The 25,912-nt window shown below is 37.7% G+C and overlaps 1 protein-coding gene across 1 annotated transcript; it reads right to left on the bottom strand.

Annotated features, from left to right (window-relative positions):
• Window positions 1–1,762: 1,762 nt before the first annotated feature.
• Window positions 1,763–25,791, bottom strand: FANCB (FA complementation group B). The gene is made up of 9 exons (XM_044235766.1): window positions 25,607–25,791; window positions 18,959–19,976; window positions 13,676–13,828; window positions 12,835–12,927; window positions 6,637–6,765; window positions 4,216–4,382; window positions 3,138–3,589; window positions 2,783–3,020; window positions 1,763–2,255 (listed from the first exon to the last, which is right to left on the bottom strand). Exons 2-9 carry the CDS (start codon window positions 19,904–19,906, stop codon window positions 1,844–1,846), a joined length of 2,592 nt encoding a protein of 863 aa, XP_044091701.1. The 5' UTR covers window positions 19,907–19,976; window positions 25,607–25,791; the 3' UTR covers window positions 1,763–1,843.
• Window positions 25,792–25,912: the final 121 nt, after the last annotated feature.

Raw genomic sequence — 25,912 nt, 5'->3', positions numbered from 1 at the left:
ACTCAGAATCACGATGAGGACAGTGGTCAGAGGAATGTGCCTACGGGTACACGCAAACACTACTGAATCACGAGAGAGTGGCAGGCAACATTCCCTCAAACTTTGGCTGTTCTTGTTGGTAGTAAATAGGAAAAATATACCGGAGTACAAAACTCACTTGCAAAGAGGTTATTTGCTGTATATAGAGGACTACTTTTTGGTTGCTTTTATAGATAAAAAATCAGCAACTTACTTTTTTGTGTTATCCTAACTTTCCTACAGATAAACTACTACAATTAAGTTTTATGTACTTTTTTGACAGCCTCCATTTTTCAATTTAGTTCCTATATTTTATACATGGTTGTTGTTTCAGAATATGTCACAGGTGGTTTCAATGTACCTACTGACACATACTGCTTCCAGATCTCCATAATTAATCCTGAAATTATACCATTTCCAGAAAGTCTGAAATCTTTTCTGTTGACATTTCAAAGAACTAGAGCTATAAGGTTCTATCTCCATCTATAATGGACTACTAAAACAAGAGGTAGCATATTATAAAGACAATCATAAAAAGCAAGACAGGAAAATAATAACCTATATTTCCTAAACCCCATCTGCAACACCAGATCATTAAGTATGAGCATTCTGAAGGCATGGCAGGAATCAGCACTTCAGAGCTGTGAGCATGAAATGCCACTTTCTATAATTATCTGTTTCTTTCAACTCAGATCAAAACTTCCATCTCACTTAAGGATTTTAGAGCAAAAATAATCAGAAACATTCCTCTTGGCCCTATCCTTTTGTGGCTTCCCCTCTACTGATATCCTCTTATCACTCCTGCATTCTTATTTTTCAAAAAAAAGAATAGGTTACATTTTTACCCCTTTGAAATCTTTCACTGGACCCCTTAACAATCACTTTTTAACTGTTAAGAGAATTTTCACTTATTTTTAAATTTCTCAGTCTCTAAGGAGCATCAGATTCTTTAAGTTATTTTAGATAGAATTGTATATTTTAGCTTTGCCCAGAGTTGAAATTACAAATGGCTTAAAGGCATTTTCATTTTTTTTCAAACAGCAGCCCATGTGGTATGCTTAGCTTTTTGAAAGAAATAAGCTTTTCAGAGAAATGCCCTAAAACTTTCATATTCCTATAGACTTACACAATTTCAGAGAAGCTCTCTAGCAAAATTTAAGTTAACAAGGGGTTCAAAGATTTTCATTTTAACGGTCTCACCCACTCTGCAATTTCAATTTCCACAGGAGCTTGGTGTTTACAGAAACATGTGAATCCTACTAACCTTGTTCATCTGTTTGAAGCTAATTTTTATATGCTAGGTTTTTACTAAACAGGACACGATAAAAGGATTATTTAAGTTGTTTGAAGATTTAGACCAAAGTACTGTTAGATCACTTCTGCCTTCACTCAAGTGGTAACTCTAAGGCAGGACTTCTCAACCCTGGCATTACTGGCATTTGGGGCAGGATCCTTCTTTGCTGTGGGAGCTGCTCAGGGCCCAGTAGAATATTTAGCAGCATCCCTGGTCTCCACCTACTAGATGCGAATAGCACCCCAACCTCACCCTCCCCACTCCCAATTGCTTCTCACAACCCAAAACAAATGTCTCCAGATCCTGCCAAATGCCCCTGGGTCGGGGGAGTGGAAAGAAGAAAGCAAAATGGCCCCAGTTGAGAACTGCTGCACTGAGGCATGCTATGTCTTGCATCAGTACCTACAGTTCTACAGGCCTCAATCTTTATTTTTGCAGAGAGGCATATAATGTAAAATGAAAACAAATTTGGAACCAAAATGTCCTGGTAGAGAAAACATATTTTAAAATATGATCAAATTAAGACTATAATTATAAACCAGCCAGTTTCTGTGCAGCAAGGTCTGATCTCAGCTGAACCTCAGCTAACTTCAAAGTCATTTCTCTATAAAGGGCACCACTCACTTTTAGGTCTGTCCCCAACGTTCGCTTCTTTTCTCTCTGTAGTTCTTTTCTGTAGGGATGGACGTTTTCCTCTCTGTCTGATAAAGCCGCCACACCACTACTCTTTTCTTTGCTTGCTTCACAACTTTGCACCAAGTTGTTTTCAACCTTAACTAAGGCAGAAGAAAGAGAACGATGGGTAACCAATTCCTTCTCCAAAGTTAACGCCAAGTGATTAATTAGGAAATCGACACTTCCAAATTTTAGATTTTTGAAGAAACAGTTTATAGGGAGAGCTCTGATGAGATTATGAAGGCACTGGAACAAAACTGTTTGATTCCTGGAATAAAAAACCAAACACAATATTACAAAACTTGGGACAGCACATAGCAGTTATATACAACTTACTGTAGTAATTAATACTCATTTATAAATACTCTCATGATGAATAGAACCAATAATGCCTGCATGAGAACTCTGACATAATTCAGTCTGTAGCAATCAAATATACATATCCTATACCAAGTCAGTTAATGTTTATCACTTGCTTCCTGATTATTTTTTTTCTCTGAGTAATAAGATTAATATTAGGTTTTTTAAAATGTCACTGAAGGGGAAAGGTAAGTGGAAATCATCGTAAAAGAACTACCAGGCCCTAATTAACCAAAAAAAAAAAAAAAGGCCAAAAACAAACATCAAGATAAAACAGCTTTAGTTTCCACATGAGGCCACTTGTCTACTGAGGCTATACCAGGCAATGACCTAGACATGTCCCACAGTGACAAAGATCTCTACTGTGGAAATGGCTCTTGGACCACACGGATATGCACTAACTTCTCTGGTGTATTCCAATTTGGTATGCATTACCTGGAATAGATTATTAAAATCCCTTCAAATGGTGTTTTTTGTTTCCACTGGAAGAGTGTCCCATAGAAACTCCCTGGCATCTTGCAAAAGCAAATTTCTGGAAATTCTTTGATATCTTCACATTTCATGTATTCCTGGAGCCACGTCTTCATTGAAGTCAGAGAATAGTTGGATGATGTGATTTGAAAACAAGTTTTTTTAAATGCTGTGAGAAGTGCAAACAGATCTTCCATGTGTTCTACGAGGAAAACACGTCACAAGCTCTGTCATTGAACTGTCCATTATCACATAAAAAGAGTTCTTAAAATTTTCTAATTCAATTAGACATATGATTAAGAAGTACCAAAAAAATTACCTATAGGTTTCTTCTTTGGAAATATCAGCAGGTATTGCCTACTTGAAAGGTCTTCTAGGCTTAAAAAAAGTCTGCCACACTGAATGTAACGATCTTCAGAAGAGTTACCATTTTCCCTCTCCCTAATTTGTAGCAGCACAGTACAACAAAAACTACCGAACCCTAAAAGTGGTGAAAGAGATGTTACAGCAGTAATGACCTGTACACACTCTTTCTCAGATGACTGTTCACAAACAAAGCTTTCCTCTTCCTTTTCCTCTTCCTCTCCCTCCTCACTGTCAATAGTCAACTTGATCCTTTTTGCATCTGATCTTGTTTCACGTGGCAGTGAGCACGGTGCTGGGACAAAATCCCTACTCAACTTGATCACCCTATTTTGACACTTAATAAGCCGACAGCTGAAGCTATGAGCTTGATCCAATAACAGTGATAAAGCCACATGATTCAGGGACCTGTAAAAAATCCAGAGTTGAGTTGAGTCTAAAAGCTCATTCTCTAAAATCAAAGAGATGATTAAATGTTACACAAACAATAACAAAATTTCTCTCTTTTCCTAGGAAACATTTTAAAACTATATCAGAAAATCAAGTATATAAACCAAACACATTTTTAAAGATCCTGAAATAGCACTTTTCTTGAAATAGGAAAGCAGAAACATTGTAAATATGTTGAACTGTAGGAAAATAATTTTCTTAAGAGGAAGGAATGGTAAAATAATGCTGGATTTTATTTTTGAGGTAGGTTCCCCCTTTTCTTTTTAAACAAGAAAAAAAGTACTCATTTTTTAAGAGTTTATTTTGGTAATAGTTTAGAAGGCAAATAAATCTAAATTAAAACCTGCATTCTATACTCCCCTAAATAATTTGAATAAAATCTGATTTTTAATATAGAACATTGTGTATTCCTCAGCAATGATACTGTTTGGGATACAATATTGTGAAAATTAATTTCACCTGTTTCTATTTACTTTTTTAATATGGCTAATTAGAGCATTTAAAATTACTTCTGTGGCTTATATTGTATTTCTGTTGGGTAGTGCTGTTCTAGACCATCAAGATAATGTTATCATGATACTTACAGCTTCAAAGAAGATGGGGTCTTCACTCCAACAACTAAGCTATCATCTATTACACGATACCATATCTTCTCTACTAGCTGTTCTGAATCTTGAAAATTGTCTGGTATCTTTTCATCAAAGGTACAGACAGGATTTTCTTCTTGACCACAAAGAGTAAAAAGATGTGCCTTATAGAAAAATATGTTAAATAACTGATTACCAAAAATACTACCACATGTGGCAAAACTACAAAAATAATGTAAGTCAGTTTTTAGTTAGGTCTTATAGCTTACATATCTTAAAATAAACTGCCTTCTATAGTATTTTACATTGCAGATTATATATAAATCACTAAAATGAAATCTATACAAGCAATATGTAATTAACTATCTACTCAGATCAGGAAGCATGGCCTGATTGGAAATAAGATGAGGTATCCAACACAGAGCCAGGAAAGACATAAACTTGGAATCCATTTTGAAAAAAAATATGACAGTTTGTGTCCCAGGCATACTGAAAAAAATCCAATCATTATTAAAGTGACTTGTACTAAACCTATAACTGTAAAATTTTGTACAAATAAAACTGGTTCTCTTTGGACTGATGATCAATTATGGCTAAAATTGTATCCTTAAAGTCCAGGCCATACTCATTCATTTCCATGCACGGATGGATTTATAATAACAATTGAAATGGGGGGAGGAGGAGGAGTAATAATCATGATAATTCACAAAACTTACTGAATGCTTAGTATGTATCAGGCACTGTTCTCAATGCTGTTCATGTTTCAACTTGCTTAACCTGTACAAAAAAACCCCTCTAGTACCCTAGGTTGTTATTATTATCTACACTTTTCAGATAAGGAAAACAAGACACAAGGAAGCTAAGTACCTTGCCCAAAGTCACACAGCTAGCAAGTGGCAGAGCTGGGATTTGAACGAAAACAAACTGGTTCCAGAGCCCATGCTCTATCTTAACCACTACTCTGTATTGCTCCTCTAAGTGGGCAGTAATTACTGAAAAGATAAGGGCACTTACATTCTAATGGACAAAACAACTTCCTAGGAATCTGATGCTTCAGCTGGTCACTGTGACCTGAGGCAGGCCTTTCATCTGAAACCTGGGGAAATTTTTGCTACCTGCCAGTATTGTTCTTAAAATTAAACATATAAACAGCCCCAAATGGTGCCTTGCAGACAGAAGGTTCAGTGCAGTAACTTCTAAACATTTCTTCCCCTTTTCTAATATTGGCAAAGTTAGGGAGTCTGGGTGGCTTAGTCAGTTAAGCATCCAACTCGTGATTTTGGCTTAGGTCATGATCTCAGGGCTGTGAAATCAAGCCCCATGCTGGGCTATGCACTAGGCATGAGTCTGCTTAAGATTCTCTCCCACTCCCTTTGCCCTTCCTCTCTCTCTCCTGCTCAATAAAACTAATAACAACAATAATAATAATGCTGGCAAAAGAGTTGGGGTAAGTTAGTGAAGGGAAATGAGACTTCAAAATGACTTTCATGAGCTTTCCCAAAAGACTGGAACTGTGACACAGAAAAGCAACATGATGTGCTTCTGTTATGATTCTTACATTAACGGAATCATATTTTGGACCCAAGTCCTCACCTTGTTAAGACTGAAATAGAGACACAACGGGTAGACTGCTATGAAGGAAATCAGAGCTAGGCACTAAGGTGACTTGAGGGAAAGAAACTTACTGGAGTTAAGTCTCTCAATGCTAGCTTTTCTTGATTTAAATGTAACTTTGCTATGCTGTCTTTCTCTGTACGGAATTAATGTGCATAAATACTATTTTTTTTAAGAAGTCAAGGGAGCTTTTGCTAACTTTCTACATTACTGTACTGATATAAGCAAATGCAAGGTACTTAAAGAGGTTCCTACGCTGGCAACCACAAGGAAAATGAGAGTAAAATTATAAAATGCAGATATAAACACTAAAAAAGCAGAGCAATTTAGGGGCATTAACCAGAGGAATAAATACCCTTAGAAATGAACATTGCAACAGACAAAAAGAACAATTAGAATACTGATGAAATTATGTATTCATTAATGAAAGGCTGAATAATACTCTGCATATTCTGTTTAAGGAGTGAGAAAATACATAATTCACTTACGGGTAATTTCTATGCAAATCATACAAATAAAAAAGTTTAATAAAATCGTTTGAACAGGAGGATTTGTTCCCCAAGGTTCCCGATAACTGAGATTTTAATATCCTACAGAATAATTAGCAAATTGGTAAAATATTAGCTCATTAATCAAATATTTTCAAGTCATAAAAGTCCAGCATTATAATGCCTACCACTTTGCTTCTTGGATCATTGAATGGCATTTTCTAATATATCCAAATATTCCAATTAAAGCAACACTTAAATAGCTTGCAGATTTTTAATTCATAAAATGATAAAATGGTCACGTGATTAATTTTACCTTCTCTGCACTTGATGTACTATCATCTTTCCCTTGAACCAGGTTTATTAAACTTTTGTAAGATTTTGAAATAATTTTTTCCTTAAGCAAGAGATGCTGCTGCAATTCCTGAATACAAGTGAAACCAACCTGTAAAGTAGAAAGAAAACCCATTGTCAGAGACATTTCAAATGAAATCTGACAATACCATTAATTCAGAAAGTACTTTCTCCAAATTTGCTTATTAAATTCATTTTTCTGTAGAAAAGCAGAGAATACTTCTCAGAGCAAAACTATTTTCTTCACAAATGTTAAGGAATTACAAAGGAAACGAACACGGCAAGAAACTGCAATAGAGTTTATGTACCCAACTGGGAGAATGCCAACATGTTAGCATGCATTTACCCACTGAATTAAGTAATCAATCGATACAAATATGGATGTCTAATCAATAGGACTAAAAATCAAGGGCTACGAACACTCCTACCTCCACAGGTAAACTATTTTTCTTGTTGAAATAGTTACTGCTTCAAAAGGCACAGACATCATTATGAGTAGAAATGGTCACTTTTGATACTATTTAATCCTGTTCATATAACATTTAGAGCAAATTTTAAAGATAACACATAGTTCCCAAACTGTCACAAGTTTATTTTTGTGCTAATAAACTCAGCATTAAGGTGGGCTCTTAACTACAGGAAACAAAGATTGGCTCTCAACTGGGCAGGGAGCAATCCATTGTTTTTATTACATCAGATCAAGAGATTTCACTACGAAGGACAAAACATTCATGAAATGTATTTTGCTACTGAAAATAGAGGCATGTCACTGAACTAATATAAGCGATTTCATTTCAGATGGATATCTGAAACTGTTCAAGTATTAATCCAGCTTTTAATCTAACATAATTTTCCAGATTGAAAACACAAAACATATCCTGTTTCTTAATCCCTTTCTTTCAAATTACAGTTTCAGTCAGGTAGATTCCTTTACTTTTTATTGGTGAACAGAAGCATGAAAATGAAGACTGAATTATATCTTATCTCATTGCCCAAAACATGTAAAGTATCTAACTAGTATTTTAAAACTTCACCTATTGACCTATTTCTGCGGGCTCCCCATTACTCACATTCATTCGCTGAGTAATTTATGATTTAGGGAAGGGAGCTGTACACATCAGAGGGGGAGAGCTAAATGGGAGAATCCTGGAGGGGCAGGGAGTAGAAGAGAGGAATATGTGGACAGACTGACAGTGGAGGCACCCTCAAAAATTATCTGTGTTCTCTCTTCCCTACTCTCCTCAAAATACCCCCTGCCCCATTCCAGGACTGAACGGTGAATCACCAGACTACGTAAATATTCTATGCTGTGAAGTTTTGTTATAAAACTATAAAAATAACCATATGATGAAACATTTAAACAGCATAAAAATACTTCTCAACTTCTCTTTCTAGACCCTCAATTCCATTTGCATAGCCAACAGATTGTTTACCTTTCCAGAACCTTTCTCTGTGTAGGTTAAGGAATCCTTGCTTTCTTCTCACGACAAACAAGCAAATAAAACCTATCCCAAACCAAATACAGGAGCATACTGCACTGCAGGACAACAAACCTTGTTTTTTTGGTCTTTTTTACTGTGATCTCTCTCATACACACAGAAAAGGCATAATACAAAAAAAAAAAAAGAGTTTACAAACTACCCAGGTAGTTACCCAAGTAACCATATGTAGTCAGTTGCCCATGGGCACTGACCAGTCAGGGACCTCTCTTGTTTCGATGTTTCAATGGAGGCAACACTACCCTAGCCTTTTATTTTTTTCAGTGGGAATAAAGTTTTATTGGAACAACAGCCACACTCATTCATTTGCATTATTTTAGGTGGGGGAGTTGTGACAGAGACTATGTGGGCTGCAAAGCCTGAGAGATTTACTATCTGGCCCCTCACAGGAAAAGTTTGTTAACCCCTGGTCTAGACCCTTATCACACTCTGTACCCCATTCTTCACCTTCTCCAACTCACGTGACAAATACCTCCAAAATAGTCGGCTCCTCTCCCCACCTGGTGGGACTCTAGGCTTCTGCCTACCCACACTAATGCCCTGCCCCAGGGCAGAGAGGGTCTAATAGGACCCTGACTGGCCCACACCTGTGCCCCTAGCCCTGCCAACAATGAGAATGGCTCAGGGACAGGGTGTGAGCTTTTACCCTAGCCTTTTAAGGTAACTTTCTTGTATGCCTTCATAATTTTGCCATTACTATATCTCCTAAAGAATATTTTTTGGTTTTTGTGGTTTGCTTTGGAAACTTTTATGAATGAAGTCATTCTGTATGTGCTAGGTTTTTAGTCATCCCATTTATCACTAGTAGCTGTAGTCTGTGACTTTCACTGCTCTGTAGCATAACATCATTATGACCACACCAGCTTGCTTTTCCATTCTCCTGCTGATGGACATCTGGATAATGTCCAGGCATGCATGGACTATCACAAACAGGGCTGCTGTGAACATTCCTGTACATGTGCACAAATTTCTCTAAGGTCCTGGTTTCCCCTTTTCCCCTCCAACTGGTTCCCTTCCAACTTGCTGGAAAACAAATTCCATAAGGGAAAGAACAGTGAAACAGACACTGGTTCTAGCTCTGCCTGTCCCTTAACCTTTCTGGTTATTTGTTTCCTAATACGTAAAATGGGGGTGGAGGGGTAGACTTGTTAATCTCTAAAAGACCATCCAGGAGTGCCTGGTGGCTCAGTTGGTTAAGCATCTGCCTTCAGCTCAAGTCATGATCTCCAGGTCCTAGGACTGAGTCCCATGTCAGGCTCCCTGCTCAGTGGGGATTCTTCTTCTCCCTCTCCCTCTACCCACCCCCCACCCTGTTCTCAAATAAGTAAATATCTTTAAAAAATAAAATAAAAGGCCTACCAATGTTTGGAAATATTTTTATGCAAATTGGGAGCTAGTGATAACATGTGGATGGATACTTGAAACAAAACGGACATGAAATTCTCACTTACCCCTTCCATATGCTCCTGCCTTCTCTCTGTGTTCCTTTCTTATTTTACTTCTATGAGTCTGTGCTACTTCCTGAGTACTTTTTTGGGGATTTTAATTTATCTTTATTTTTTATTATGCTCAGTTAGCCATCGTATAAGTATATCATTAGCTTTTGATATAGTGTTTAATTATTCATTAGCTGCGTGTAATAACCAGTGCTCATCTCAACACATGCACTCCTAGTAATTTTTGTAACACAGTTTGATTTGCTTCTTTGCTCTGAATCTCTTCTTTTTTTTTTTAATGTTTTATTTATTTATTTGACAGAGATCACAAGTAGGCAGAGAGGCAGGCAGAGAGAGAGGAAGGGAAGCAGGCCCCCCGCTGAGCAGAGAGCCCAACGTGGGACTCGATCCCAGGACTCTGAGATCATGACCTGAGCCGAAGGCAGAGGCTTAACCCACTGAGCCACCCAGGCGCCCCTGCTCTGAATCTCTTTGAGTGAACTCTTACAACTCAGCTGATGAGACTTTTTTATTTCAATGTATTTTTCGTTCATAGATAGGCTATTTGGTTATTTCCTGGGGATAACTGCTCACAATGTCTTATTTATGTGCTTAGTTATTCTGTGAGTGGTTCATTTTCTTTGAAAAATTACTTGTGAGATTTCTAAGAGGCCTAGGATAAAATGTGTGTTTTGAGAAAGGATTGTATGTTTGTTTCTGCCAGCTGTCCAGAGTACTACTGCTTTCAGTTAAACACAAATGCTCCCAGGGCAAACGTATTGATAGTGTTCTCTGGTTCTCTCTGGGTTCCTGCCTTTACAGTTTGGCCTGATAATTTATTCTTATATTTTCAGCATTTTGAAGCTTTTAGGGGAAATTTTAAAAACATATTTCAACTATGATTTTAACTGGTTTTTATCAGAAGACTTGGTCTAAATAAATTAGGTAACACATTACCTAATTTACCTCTACATTACTCTACATTAGTAGAGGTGGAATTTCTGAAAGTCATACTTCATAATTATTTTGGCAACATTCCTAAATCAGTATAAAGATCTACTGTTTTTTGACAGCCGCACGCTATTCCATACTTCAAGTATATTATAACTGATCTACCAAACATCTAATGATGGATATTTAAAATAACTGCATTTTGTCATCCTTAAATACTATATAAACATTCCTAAAAAATCGTCTTTGGGGGCGCCTGGGTGGCTCAGTGGGTTAAGCCTCTGCCTTCGGCTCAGGTCATGATCCCAGGGTCCTGGGATCGAGCCCCGCATCGGGCTCTCTGCTATGCAGGGAGCCTGCTTCCTCCTCTCTCTCTGCCTGCCTCTCTGCCTACTTGTGATCTCTGTCAGATAAATAAAGAAAAAATCTTTAAAAAAAATCATCTTTGTTCATTGTACAAGTATATCCTTAGAACAGATTTCTAGAAGTAAAACTGCGAGCATAAAAAGATATGTCCAATTCACATTTTAATTAGCAATAATAAAATGTTGAGGTTGAGCCACTTTACATTCTTGAGAATACTATTTCAGAACGCATATCTACATTACGGAAATTCATCCTTTGTCTCTTGTTACAATTTCTATTTACACAACTTGTCTTTTTATATGATTTATTTTGTCCAGAGAATCAAAGTTTTTAATGTATTGGTCTTTTCCTTTATGGTTCTATGCCCACTATGATATCTTACTATCTATTGACCACATTAATATCTCTGTTCAATAAGCATTTAGTAAATTCACTTTCATAATTAAAATAGTTGCAAAAAATTTCTTACAGAACCCTACAAAGTATAAATATTTACTATCTGGCCCTTTACAAAAAAAGTTTGCCTGGGATAGAGGAAAAAATTAAATGACATACAAAGAAACAGACAAATCCACAAAAAGGGACAATTGGCCTGGCCTCCTCATTAGTATCATCGTAAGAAAGTGGGGAAAGGCATTATTCTAGATAAAAAGACCAAGAAGACATATAATAGTCAAGCACAGATGTAAACTTTGACTAGATCCGGAAAAAAAGCATCTGTAAAAAACATTTTTGTCGTAATTAAAGATGTCTGAATATGGAAATAGTAAATAAGAGTAAGAGATTATTATTAATTTTCTAACTGTAATAATAGTATGGTGTGTTTACATAAGTGAATGTCCTTATTTTTTAGGCAATCCCTGCTAAAATACATAGGAGTGAAGTTATGATATTTGCAATTTTCAAATGGTTCTGCAAAAATGTACATACACACATGCATATGCATATTAAGCACAGATAAGGAAGACAGAATTTTTTTCAAAAGTACAAATAGTTAAATCCACATGAGGACTAGAGATAACTACAGTGTTATTCTTTGAACTTTTCGGAATACTTAAAAATTTTCATGAAAGGGGTGCCTGAGTGGCTCAGTTGTTAAGTGTCTACCTTTGGCTGAGGTCATGATCCCAGAGTCCTGGGATCAGGCACAGAGTCGGGCTCCCTGCTCAGCAGGGAGTCTACTTCTCCCTCTCCCCCTCCCCCTGCTCGTGTTCCCTTTACTGCTGTCTGTCAAATAAATACACAAAACCTTTAAAAAATATTTTATGAATGAAAAAAGGCAGGTTACAAAAGAACATGGATCTTATAATCACATTTCTATGTAAATTTGCATATATTCATTAAAAAATCTACAAGAATATACATGTCAAAGTTGTTAAAATGGGTTATATCTCAGTAGTGGACTCATAAATAATTATTAGCTTCTTTTAAATATTTCTTTGTACAGTCTGAATATTCTACAGGGACTATACATTACCTTCATACACTTTGAAAAAACCAAAAGCTCTTTTCCAGAGAGCTTTGTATGGAAAATTTGAGGGCAAACTGTTCATGTTTGGGACAGGTTATGAGTCACTATATTTGATGCTCCTTTAAGAAATACTATGATCGTTAAGACCAGAAAGAAATATGTTTTCAAAAGTGAGCTTCATATATTTTATCTTATGAGTCTTATGAAATTTAGAATCCTACTACAAAAAGGTATCATTTTTAGATAATACATTTATAAGTAAAGTCATAATACTTTGTACAGAGGTATTAAAAAGGCAACGATCCTTTGAATTATCATTTTTTTCTCAATCACTGTGTTGTTTACACATTAAGATCCTTTCTTTCAAGGCTCTTTGCATCTTTTAGAATAACACTAACCCAAAAAAGCAAAAACAAAAAGCAAACATAGACACTAACTTTCAATCCTCTTTCCAGAGGTGGAACCATCATATAACGATTCCGTTCTTTGTCTTCAAATGACTCATCTTCATTGCAATCCAATGTTTTGTTCTAAGAAATTAAAAAAAAAAAACACTAAAATGAAATTTGGAAATAAATTGAAAATTTATAAGATTAACAAAATACAATTAAAGTTTATCCAAAGGGCAGTTTTCCATGTTATACACCGCTATATAAGAGATAGAAAATATGTATTTTCCCCATCACTTCTTGTAACTAGAAAAAACTACTAGTACTATTACCACCGACCTAACATTTATATACTGCTTCAAAAAGTACCAGCTTACTAAATTTTTTTTTTAAATCCCACAACAAAAGAAAGTAAGAATGATCTTCATTTTATTAAGGAAAAACACAGACTCAGATATTTTATGCAGATCTGAAACTCCAGGGGTATTATTTCCCTTCTGTCCAAGATCTTAAGATATTATGAACTATTACTTCTTTTAATAAAGCAGGTTCATTTCATTTGACTCCTTAATTAATCCAATGTACCAGTGTTTATTGGTATAAAATATGATTTTCAAAGCAATAATAAGTTAATTTACAATGTTACTATCACTATACTCCAAATTTACATCAAAAGCATAGTCAATTGTATAACATTTCCTGAAAGGGGATTCGATATATAATTTTAAAAATTCAATCTATGTATTTCTAAAGTTCAAAATGTTTACTGTAAGTATGAAATTATAAACATTGACACAGTGGGTCAAAAGCTTTAAAGCTTCAACTTTCTAAAATGGTTCTTTTAAAAAATCGTTCTTAAAGTAATATATACTAAGTATACAGAACTTACTGAATAGTTCACGTAGCCAAGATCTGTTATTGTAAACGAACTCAGGCAATCTGAATTCAAGGACTCTTGAAAAAGTAGCAGTACTTGTTCACTTCCAGTTCCTATAAAGTCATCTATCAGTACTGATCTAATTTTTTCCCACTTAGCAGCAACCTGAAAGAAAGAGAGTAGGAAAGAAAAACAAAACTAGACGTGAAATAAACTGAATCCTTTTGGTGCATGTAGGTGTAATGTGTCCTCTTCAATCTTATAAACAGTAATGAAAATGGTAAACATTAAAAACTAAAGATATTGGGACACCTGGGTGGCTCAGTTGGTTAAGCGGCTGCCTTCGGCTCGGGTCATGATCCCAGCGTCTTGGGATCGAGTCCCACATCGGGCTCCTTGCTCGGCAGGGAGCCTGCTCCTCCCTCTGCCTCTGCCTGCCATTCTGTCTGCCTGTGCTTGCTCTCTCTCCCTCTCTCTCTGATAAATAAATAAAATCTTAAAAAAAAAAAAACTAAAGATATTGGGGGATCGGACAACATAAAGAGTTACAACAGTTTTACAAACAGCAAGATACTGAAATTTAATGTTCTGTCAATGTTTGTCCAGGGTCTGTCATATTTCTGCTTTCTATATTAAGATTTTATTATGATTTATAAATTCTAAACTTCTCATGACTATTTTGGAAACTTTAGGTAATTAGAAGGTAGTGGTAAACACTCAAAAATTCTCGAAGCAGAATAACTTTTCTTAATACAATAAACTCTGGTAGAAGAAAACAAAGCCGATATTAGGGACACAGAATGGGAGGGATCCTGTTAGTGAGGCACCTAGAACCATCCTAGTCAATTGGAATGATTTGATCAGTTTATACCAGAACATGAGACCCCAAGTTTAAAACAGAAGACAACTTTGTAAAGGTCCATGAAGCTGAAACCCTCCACATTGGTCCCCTGGAGAACTAACACCATGGGGATTAGCTACTCCTTCTCCCTTAGACAGAAAAGCTAAAACTCCCACTTAGAATCCTGGCGGTAGCACAGATAGATGATAGCGGGTGGCATGTATTAGAGCAAGACTGTAAGTAAGACTTCAATCTATATAACCAAATATTAATCTTTCCTATATAAGGCTGATTTCTAAAGCCAGGATTTTTTATGCATGCAGGGAGAAAGCTTATTTGTATACCCATATCCTCCCTTCCTCCTACCCCCACCCCCACTCCCACCCTGAGGATCAGGAATACAGTGAACTATGTGAAGACATTAGAGGTATGAAATGTACTCAACGGGGGCACTTGGATGGCTCGGTTGGCTGAAAGCCCAACTCTTGATTTTGGCTTAAGTCATGATTTCGGGGTCATGAGATGGAGCCTGGCATCAGCTCTGCACTCAGTGGGGAGTATGGCTGAGATTTCTTTCCCTCTACTCCTCACCCCACTCTAATAAATTTTTTTAAAGAAGAATGTGCTTGACAAGCAAACTTGATAGAGCTATGTACTCATGTAAGCACACACACACACATTTATAATCTATAGCTCTAGAATAGTGCTGTCCAGAATATAGGAGAGAGACAATGCAAGGCATATATATTTAAATTTTCCAGTAGCCAACAAAAGAAAATTCTCTAGCAGCACTGAAAAGAAAAGGGTGAAATTTTATATTTAATTTGATGTGCTATATCCAAAAATTGCATCATTTCAATTTAATGTTATCAATAAAATTATTAATTAGATATTTTCCTATAATTTTTTACTAAGCCTTTAAAATCTGGTGTGTATTTGACACCTATAGCACATTCCAATTCAGACCTGCCACATTCCAAATGTGGCTAGATGCTATCATATTAGACAGCACACCTCTAGAACATACAAACCACTATCTGCAACATACCAATATCTGTTTTAAGTATACTTGACAATGATTCAGTTTCAAAATACCTGCTACATAGATTATGGTCAAAACTTACAGAGACAATTTCTACTTGAGAGAGAAAGCCTAAGAGAAAAGTTAATAATGCATTTGTCTAACTCAGCTCTGTTTCAAGTTCTTTCACTCTCTATCAAGTTCTATTAAACATTATACCTGGGGCTTTTATGAAGGACTGATCTGAGAACATGCTAACCTTGATTTTTAGTATTTATTCTAATTTATGCTTGTTTGCACTTTACCTGTCTTTTAAGCTGCCTTAATTCTTTTATAGAACGAGGTAGTAAAAGGATGGTTGGATAAATCCATAGCCAACCCAAAGTAAGATTGTATCTATTGTTTTTTCCCATTTGGAGCAAAACTGCTATCAGAGACACCATTTTATTATTCAATAGTGTATTCACTTTATTATTCAAAACCTCTTACATAATACCACAAACAGTAAATCCCTCTCAGAACTCAATGTTAGAAAAAAAAACTTCCCCTTGACAGTATGTTTCAATCAGTTGTAAAACCTGCTATATTTGTTTTTTTTTATTATTTTATTTTTTTTAATTTATTTATTTTCAGAAAAACATTATTCATTATTTTTTCACCACACCCAGTGCTCCATGCAAGCCGTGCCCTCTATAATACCCACCACCTGGTACCCCAACCTCCCATATATTTGTTTTTTCGTCCTAACTACTAAACTAAGTATAATTCCTCAAAGATAATCACTTCCCTTAACCCAGGGTTTCTGACATGGTCATCTCTCCTCCTCCTTAGTTTGTAGATTCTTAGCCTTTATTCCTGTTTTTAAAGTAACTGCATATTTTACCTTAATATATTTCTTAAGTAGGTGAATATAAATTCATCACCAAGGTTAAGGCAAGAGCTGCAAAATTCCCGGAGTAGCAAGGTTACCAAAGGAATTCATGAGCACTTAATTTGTGGATATCAGGGTGTAATTCCAGAGCTTTTGATACAGGGCATTTGAAAACAGCTTAGACATACAGAATCCCTGAAGAAGTAGCTTAAGAGGTGTGTCAGTAGGGACTTAGGTAAGTAACTTGTGCAAAGGATGATGGTGCATTGTAGAGAAAGAAACCTAGAACACAGTTTTAAGGCCGGAAAGCCAACAGTATACAGGCTCACTTACAGAGTGGCACAGTGTCCCTCTTTGGGTAATGTGTTAGCAGCAGAGCTTTACAGCGTCCAAGCAGGCGACCCACTCACAGTGTATAAGGACAATATTACACTGAATTAATGAGGCACAAGGGGACTGTTTTTCCTTATCCGGGTGAATAAGGGACTTCAAAGGTCCAAGTCAATGACAACAGTCCTAGCCCTTGTATAACATAATAGCTACTTACTGGCTTCTCCTGTGTGCCAAGCACTGTGCAAGACACTTTACAATGTCATTTTCTTTAATTCTCTGCTCTCAGAGGCAGGATGATCCCAATTTCATTAAGACAGGAAAGGAGTTCACAAAAATTCAACACATTCCTTAAGGTAAGGCTAGTAAGTGGCTCAGTTGGGATTTAAACCCAGGGTAAGTGTGCTCTTTCCATTACCCGGACCCCAATAAGGATTATAGGCCATGCTAGATGTTTCCCTACTACCATTTTGGGAAAGGAAAAGAGAGTAGAGAAAGACAGAAAATGTTACTTTCCAAATAACCTTCAAATAAAAGTACAATATGCTTTTAAAAGATCGCTTTCGGGGCGCCTGGGTGGCTCAGTGGGTTAAGCCTCTGCCTTCGGCTCAGGTCCTGGGATCGAGCCCCACATGGGGCTCTCTGCTCAGCAGGGAGCCTGCTTCCTCCTCTCTCTGCCTGCCTCTCTGCCTACTTGTGATCTCTGTCTGTCAAATAAATAAATAAAATCTTAAAAAAAAAAGATCGCTTTCAAAATAAAATAGGGTACTTTTAAATTACTTTTCTTTGAAAAATTTAAATTTACTTATTTATTTTAGAAAGAGAGAGCAAGTGCACCCAGGGAGAGCAGCAGTGGGAGAGGAGAGGAATTCTTTAAGCAGGCTCTTTGCCCAGCTCAGAGCCTAACCCAGGGCTCAATCTCACGTCTCTGAGATCATGACCTGAGCCTAAATCAAGAGCTGCATGCTCAACTGACTAAGCCACCCAGGCACTCCTTTTGAGAATTTAAGTTCTCTATGTATCACAGAGGTTAAATATGGTTACATAACCCCTATAAACACAAAGGTGATTTATAAGGCAAAGCCTGATAAAACACAATCTCAACCTGATACTTTCATACACACAAACAGAAACACACAAAGTAATGATTCACCTAAAAAAATGGATGGCCTGGTTGGTTAAGAGTCCGACTCTTGATTTTGGCTCTGGTCATGATCTCAGGGTCATGAGACAGAGGCTGGCATCGGACTCCACACTCAGCACAAAGTCTGCTTGAGATTCTCTCTCTCCCTTGCCCTCTGTCCCTCCCTCCACTCACACACTCTAACTAAATAAAATCTTGGGGCGCCTGGGTGGCTCAGTCAGTTTAGTGTCTGCCTTCGGCTCAGGTCATGATCCCAGGGCCCTGGGATCAAGCAGTGAGTCAGTCTCCCTACTCAGTGGAGAGGCTGCTTCTCCCTCTCCCTCTGCCTGCCACTCTACGTGCTTGTGAGCTCTCTCTCTCAAATAAACAATAAAATCTTTAAACAAATTAGAAATAGTTATATATATATTTTTAAAGATTTTATTTATTTGACAGAGATCACAAGTAGATAGAGAGGCAGGCAGAGAGAGAGAGAGAGAGAGGGAAGCAGGCTCCCCGCTGAGCAGAGAGCCTGATGCGGGACTCGATCCCAGGACCCTGAGATCATGACCTGAGCCGAAGGCAGCGGCTTAACCCACTGAGCCACCCAGGCGCCCTAGAAATAGTTATATTAAAACAAATAAATATATAATAATTGTAGCTATATATTTATATATTTCCAAGCAACTCAAAGGTTTTATGACTCAAAATGGCAAGGCAAAACCTTCATCAGGTAGTATTCAGATAACTTAAAGAAATAAGAATGATGCAATATATATGATTTTAAGTGCAGCACTAAAAATTGATTTGGATAAGACGACTCCAGGATAGGGGTGCATGGGTGACTCAAGTCATTTAAGTGTCTGCCTTCAGCTCAGGTCATGATCCTAGGGTCCTGGGACTGAGCCCCACATTGGGCTCCCTGCTCAGCAGGGAGTCTGCTTCACCCTTCCCCACTCCCACCTCACTGGTGCTTTCTCTTGCCATCTCTCTCCCCCACAAAATAAACATTTTTTTAAAAGACTCCAGGATTCACTCTCTGAAACATATAAATGTGTAAAAGGTCTAAGGCTACACCAATGGAATGATTATAAGAATAAGTACTCTACCTGAAAGTTCTTTTTCCAAACGGCACAAGCATCACCAGACCTAAAGGATACGATGAAAAAGTCTCCTCTGCCTGAATTCACAAGTTGAACTGCACAAGGATCTCCAAATGGAAGCTGGCACACGCTTTTAGGAGTCCCATTTTGAAATAAAATCAGCTGATTCTTTCGAGTAAGGGCAATCAGAGACATTCTTAACTGATTGTTGACAATCTCAGTTGCACAGACATGCACATAAGTTATTACACTGGTATAAGCAGGAGGGATAATGTATGCATCACTTACTACTTCTTCATTTTCAAGGGAGTATACACAAAATTTGGTATTCCAAATTGCATAATCTGATTTTGAAAGCTTTTGAGTGGATCCTTCTTCAGATAAAAAACATGTCTTCGGTCCTAATAAAACCATACCTAGATTTTCAATCTCCCCTGCCCACTCAACAGAGGAAAAATTAAGAGACACAGTACTAACTTTGCCTGTTTGGGAAGAGATACAGTAGAAGGTTTTGACATGTCTCCATAAAACTAATGGACCATTAAGGACCCTTACACCATCCTTCAACTCATGGCTTAGTCTAAAGCTCAAACGCTTTTCGAATTTATTGGTACTGTGAAGAAATAGAAGAAAATATGTGAAGATGTTATTCTTTTTATTGCATTGTATCATGATATAAGGGAGATTAATTCCAGTTCTGAAATCGGACACACAGTTGCAACACATAATTTTTAAATGAGAGTTTTCTTCCTTTAACATAAAGGATCCAGTGGACTTCTGAACAAATGCTCTTGTTCTTCTGTCAAACACCATTCTCCTGACATGTAATACAGGTGTTTTTGCAGGCCTTTTACCTGCAAAATGTCCCTCAGACAGCCGAAAAATAAGGACTTCCCCATTATAACACAAAAGCATTTCTTGTTCCTTAGATGACACGGCTTGTTTGCTAGACATTCCACAATATCAAGTCTTTGTGTTGGTCCAATTTTCGAATGCAAATGGATTCCAGTTGATGCTTTTAAACCTAAAAATGTAATGAGAAAAACGACCATCAAGAAGGCAGTTGAAAACACACTTCTGCTAGAGAACTATTAAGTTTTATGAACATTTTCAAGCTTTTTATGCTATCTTAATAATGTTATACTTATCAAAAAACTACATCCTAAATATCATCTTTGTATAGTTAAAAAACAGAGTTTACAAACAATGCAAATAACCACATCACAAAAGATAACTGAATGTGTTAACAGCATCTATTAAAAGTTGTGGGCGGTCTGCTGAAAGTGCCTGAAGACATTTTTCTGGTTTAGGGGATTTCTTAAGGGTTCCATTTCTGTCTCTCTTTCAAACCTAGCAACCTAATCTAGTTTTCCCATTTTCTTCTAACCCCACCCCTCTGCCATTTTTTACCCTGTTGACTCAAACCTGGTTTTTTTTTTCTCTCACCCTTACACCCTCAACAATGACAACTGAGGAGTCAGCAGCTCAGATTGACTGCTACCATAGCCCAGGCACTTGGGGTCCTGCTTTCCTGAAACAGGAGCTCATACAGACTCTGTGGCCAAAGTAAATGAAAGAAAAACAAAGGATTCCAGGCTATACTTTTAAAAAAAATCTCCATAGGAGTAATAGAAATAAATATTAAATCATACTCTGCAAAAACAGTGCAGCTTTGGGACATTACGTCATTATTCCTCTTACTAGAGGTATGACTTTGGCCAAGTTACTTAGTCCCTCTATGCCTCATATCCACCTATAATGGGGTGAAGTACTACCCGCACAAGGTATTGAAATTAACTAAAATAACTCACTTAAAATAGAACCTGACACACACACACACACACACACACATATATTTATATATATATATATGGTGCTTGATAAAGCTTAGCTGCTACAGTTGTCCTTATCATCACCATGACCAGCTCTGGTTTATCCAGTACCCAGCCTCTGAAACGTCAGTACAGTTGCATACTTAAGTTTGTGAATGCTGAAACGTCCTTCTCCACTACAGATAACTCTAACTCCTATTCTTTCTTTTCTCCCACTTGTGGATCATTTACACCAGAAAATTCAACTATTTCAGAAAACTACATTTGTAATTAAGTAATGTTTTCCTCTGCTGAATGAGAAACAAACTGCAAAGGCTTAGGTTTTGTTCTTTTATTATAAAAATCTACCAAGAGTCCAATTAGAAAAAAGTTACCACTGAACCATCTACAAATTTAACTTAATGTAGCGTTTTGTAGAAATGACTTTAATTTAGAGGCAATTCTATTAAAATGCAGACTTGATTAGTCAGCATCTACTTTCAAACTGGAGATTCTGTGGCTTATTGTCTAATTTCCAAATACATCATTTGTTGCGGTTTTTTTATTAGGATTTTGTATTTATTTGACAGCAAGAGAGGGAACATGAGCAGGAGGAGTGAGAGAGGGACAAGCAGGCTTCCTGCTGGGCAGGGAGACTGATGTGGGGCTCGATCCCAGGACGCTGGGACCGTGACCTGAGCAGACGCTTAACGGCTGAGCCACCCAGATGCCCCCATTTATTGTAGTTTTAAACGATGTTCACAAATTCTTTGAAATTCCTTCCATCAATTAATTCTTCTCTCCTTGAATGAGGGCTGGTCATTATGATTCACTTCTAGCCAACAGAATATGGCAGAAGGGACAACGTGAGACTTCCAAGACTGGGTCATAGAGCATTGTGGCTTCCTTGTTGACTTGATCCTTGGATCACCTGCGAGGAGGGAAGCCACCTGCCGTATTATTAAGACACTCAGGCAGCCCCATGGAGATGTGTACACAGCAAGGAACTATAGCTTCCCGCCAATGGTCAGCAAGAGACTGGGGCCTTTTAACAACAGCCAGGTGAGTGAGACTTCTTGGGATCAGATCTTCCATCTCCAGTCAAGCCGGCAGATGATTCAGCCCCCTGGAGAGCTCCTGAATCAGAAGAACCAAGCTAAGCTGCTCCCAAATTCTTGATCCTCGGTAATTTTGAGATATGTTTGTTGTTTTAGGCTGTAAATTTGGGAATTATTTGTTATACAGTAACAGATAAATACATTTCTCTATGGTAATTTGTTTAAGTTGATGATACTGTTTTTGAGAATTTCACGATACCTATTACTTGAAGCAACTGGAGAAACTGTATCATAATACAAACTAGCAGAAGTCACTGGCTTACTGGTTTGTTGTTAGGCAATTAATGCAAAGATCTGGGACAACAGGTATCATAAAGTAGTTTCAGCTTAAGGAGTAAAGAAGATAAGTAGGTAAATCAAAGGTGTGGCTTTTACTTATGAAACTATCTTTTAGTTTAAAGGTAATATTGTATTACAACAAAATGTATGAATAATAATTTATTTAAAATTTCCCACAGATATGTCAGGTCTCTCAGATTTCTAAAAGAAATTTCCTTTTTCAGCATTAAATGATACATGGTCCTTTTAGCATTAAAATGATATAATCTGGGGCACCTGGGAGGCTCAGTCAATTGAGAGTTTGTCTTCCGCCCAGATCATGATCTCAGGGTCCTGGATTGAGCACCGCGTGGGGCTCCCTGTTCAGCAGGGATCCTGCTTCTCCCTCTGCCCCTCCCCCTGCCCGTGCTTTTTCTCTCTAATAAATAAAGAAAAATCTCAAATAAAATAAAATAAGATTATATAATCTGAGGTAAGTGTATAAGAACGTGTCTTTTACTACCTATTTGCATGAAAAGATTTTCATATTTCTTAAGTACTAAAAACAACCAAAAGTAACCTCTATACAGAAAAGGATTTTGGAAGAAATGTGTGACACCCTTAATAGAGAGATAAAGAATAACATTACAGAGATAAAGGGCTCAATAAACGAAATGAGAAACACACCTGACAAAATAAACAGCAGGCTGGAAGAAGCAGAGGAAAGAGTTAGTGGGCAGAGTAGAAGGCAGAGTAATGGAAATTAATCAAGCTGAACAAAAGAAAGAAAAAAGAATTCTGCAAAACAAGAACAGACTTGGGGAACTCAGTGACCCCCATCAAACATAATAACATTTGTTATTTTACTATTAAATGTCACAACTAATGTTTAATCAACGCAATGCTCTGGTTCCCCAGTATCGGAATATGACAGAAGGAGAATCTGATTGCTAAAATGTCAGCACAATATCCCCCTTTACTAAACTCTAGAGTATGTACTGTTGCACCTTGATAAAGTTATGACTTAAGAAAATCAGACCCCTAACACTCTCTTCTTTCAATGCTACCTGCAAATATCTTAACTTAGAAACTACTATCTTCACTCTGTTCCAACTACCACTACAGTACTTCAGGCTTTCAACTCTCACTTAGGCTGACGTAAAAGCTTCTTAAATTGATCTTCCTTTCTCTAGGCTCTCCTCTCCAACTTAGCAATTTATTTATCCTACCTCATTTACTGTTCTAAAACACAGACTTGATCTGGTAACTGTCCCCTTCTTCAAAAACCTTGCATGGACCCTCTCCCCCTTCTCAACAGATATATATGTGAATTACTTCCTGGAAAGATTAGATGCTAAACACTGTGAACTGAACATACGAATGACACAGAGACAAAAGACTGCAACCCATTGTTATAAAGTTTATCATGGCATTCAAAACCCTGTTATAATCCTAACCCAACATACTTGCAGCATGAGCTCTAGGCAAAATGCAAACTTATTCTCATGGATTTAGGTTCAAATAGATTTAAATGACTGTTTTATGAAAGGTCTTCATTTTTTTTAAATTTTATTTATTTGACAGACAGAGATCCCTGTGTCATCCTAAGGACTTCTCACTTTATCTGAACAGTGATACATCACTGAAAGATTTCAAAGACAGAAATCACAGAACTATACTTCTGAATCACAAAGATCCTGGTGACAGTATTGAAGATGGGGGTAAGGTGAGAAGGGAGGCAGAGCCCATCAATTAGGAGATAATTATGAATTCTTAATTAAAAGATGTGCCTTTGGAAGGCAACTTGGCAAGTCACCTGAAATACATATATCCAGCAATTTCATTTCTAGATATGAACCCAGAGAAACAATCTTACATACTAATGTACAAAGACATTGCTCTAGAATATTCATTGTGCTGTTGTTTGTAACAGCAAAAAAGAAACTTCAATGACCATCAATAGAGGAATGAACAAATACAAATGGAATATCATACTACAGTTAAAAATGAATCAGATTGGGGCACCTGGTGGCTCAGTGGGTTAAAGCCTCTGCCTTCAGCTCAGGTCATGATCTCAGGGTCCTGGAATCGAGCCCCACATCAGACTCTTCGCTCGGGAGGGAGCCTGCTTCCCCCTCTCTCTCTGCCTGCCTCTCTGCCTACTGGTGATCTCTGTCAAATAAATAAATATAAATCTTTAAAAAAAATGAATCAGATCTATGTATATACCACCATGGCTTAATTTCAAAAATCAAATGAAAAAAAACTGAGTTGCAGAAAAATGTATTCTGTGGTACATTATGTATCTAAATTAAAACACATAAAGCGACATTATGTATTTTCTGTTTACCTACAAAGGCTACATTCCCTGAGTGCTTCTCTGCCAGGTACCATTCTAAGCACTTTGGACTCATTTATTTCTCACTACATCCTTATGCTATAGGCAATGTTATCCCATTCTACAGATGGGGAAATTAGGCATGGAGTTTAAGAAACTTCTCAAAGGCCTAAAAATAGGAAGTGACAGAGCCAGGATTCAAACCCAGGCAGCCTTGTCCAAAACTTAAAGAGCAAAGATTCTGTAAAGATTCATGCTAAATTCCAATGACTATTTATTCTGGAGAAGGGGAGAGATATCAGGTAGGGGAGTGGAGCCAGAAGGAGACTTCAGCTAGAGCTGCAATGTTGTTTTTTAACAATGTATTCAATTTTTTTTTAAACAATATGTCCATTTCCCCCCATAAAAATCTGTAGCGTATTAAAAAAAGTCTCGGCCAAAGATGCTAAAGTGTCAAACACAGTTGACTGTAGATGGTGAAAATATGGGGACTTTTCTTCCTGCAATTTCTCTGTAGTTTTCATTATCTTCCATTTTTTTTTAAAAGGCCTGTATTGAATCGTTTGAATGCAAAACGACTTCCTTTCACTACTTTAGCCAACAACTACAAAATTGTTCCAGTGCCTTATAAACCTAAATCTTTCTGAAGTTTGGCACTTAATGTCATTTTGCACTGGATAACTGTCAGAGGGGCCCCCCTATGCGTTGCAGGCTATTTAGCGATACCTACTAGTTGCCAGTATTAGGCCCCATCATGGTTGTGCCAACCAAAAACATTTCCAGACACTGCCAAATGTCCCCTGCGAGACAAAATTGCCCCAAGTTGACAACTCCCCCAGTTCATAAACTTTTAAGATGCTTTGCACCTTTTAAGTTTATATAACTGCTTTAGTTTAAGGATTTCAAAAACAGGATCCTTGTTAAGTTTCTTACACTCCAAGTGAGAAAGATGCGGCGAGGGTGAAGAAAGCTTCAAGCGAAATAATCCTATACAGCAAGGACATGATGAACATAGGCCGCGGCACACTCGTTTCCATGCCCTTAATCCTCAAAGACGGGAACCAACCCAGCTCTGCCGCCCAGCCCCGCGAAGGCCAGGTAGGGGTAAGGGACGACTGGCCAGCCCTACCTCACTGCGCGAAGCCCTGCGTCCCAGAGCCGCCACTTTCCCGACTCCCTACGCGGGCGCGGGGTCCCTCCGCTCCAAACCTCCCGCCCGCGCGCTGCATCCTGGGAGATCCGGGCTGGCGGCTGCGTCGAAAGCGGAGGAGGCGGAGCCTGCCGAACCTTCCCCGAGACGGTTGCCAAGGGAGGCTGAGGGGGCGGGGCCTCCAGGGAGTGTTGTGAAAGCGGAGGGCAGGCGGAGCTTGTTCGGGCGGAGCTCCGCGCGGGAAGCTCCCGTGATCCGGCGGCAGGCGGAGGCGGGCCCGCAGTG

Source organism: Neovison vison, chromosome X, assembly GCF_020171115.1.
Source record: "Neovison vison isolate M4711 chromosome X, ASM_NN_V1, whole genome shotgun sequence".
Lineage (NCBI taxonomy): Eukaryota > Metazoa > Chordata > Mammalia > Carnivora > Mustelidae > Neogale > Neogale vison.
The sequence above is the reverse complement of the archived record's forward strand: the minus strand, read 5'-3'. Positions and strand labels throughout refer to the sequence as shown.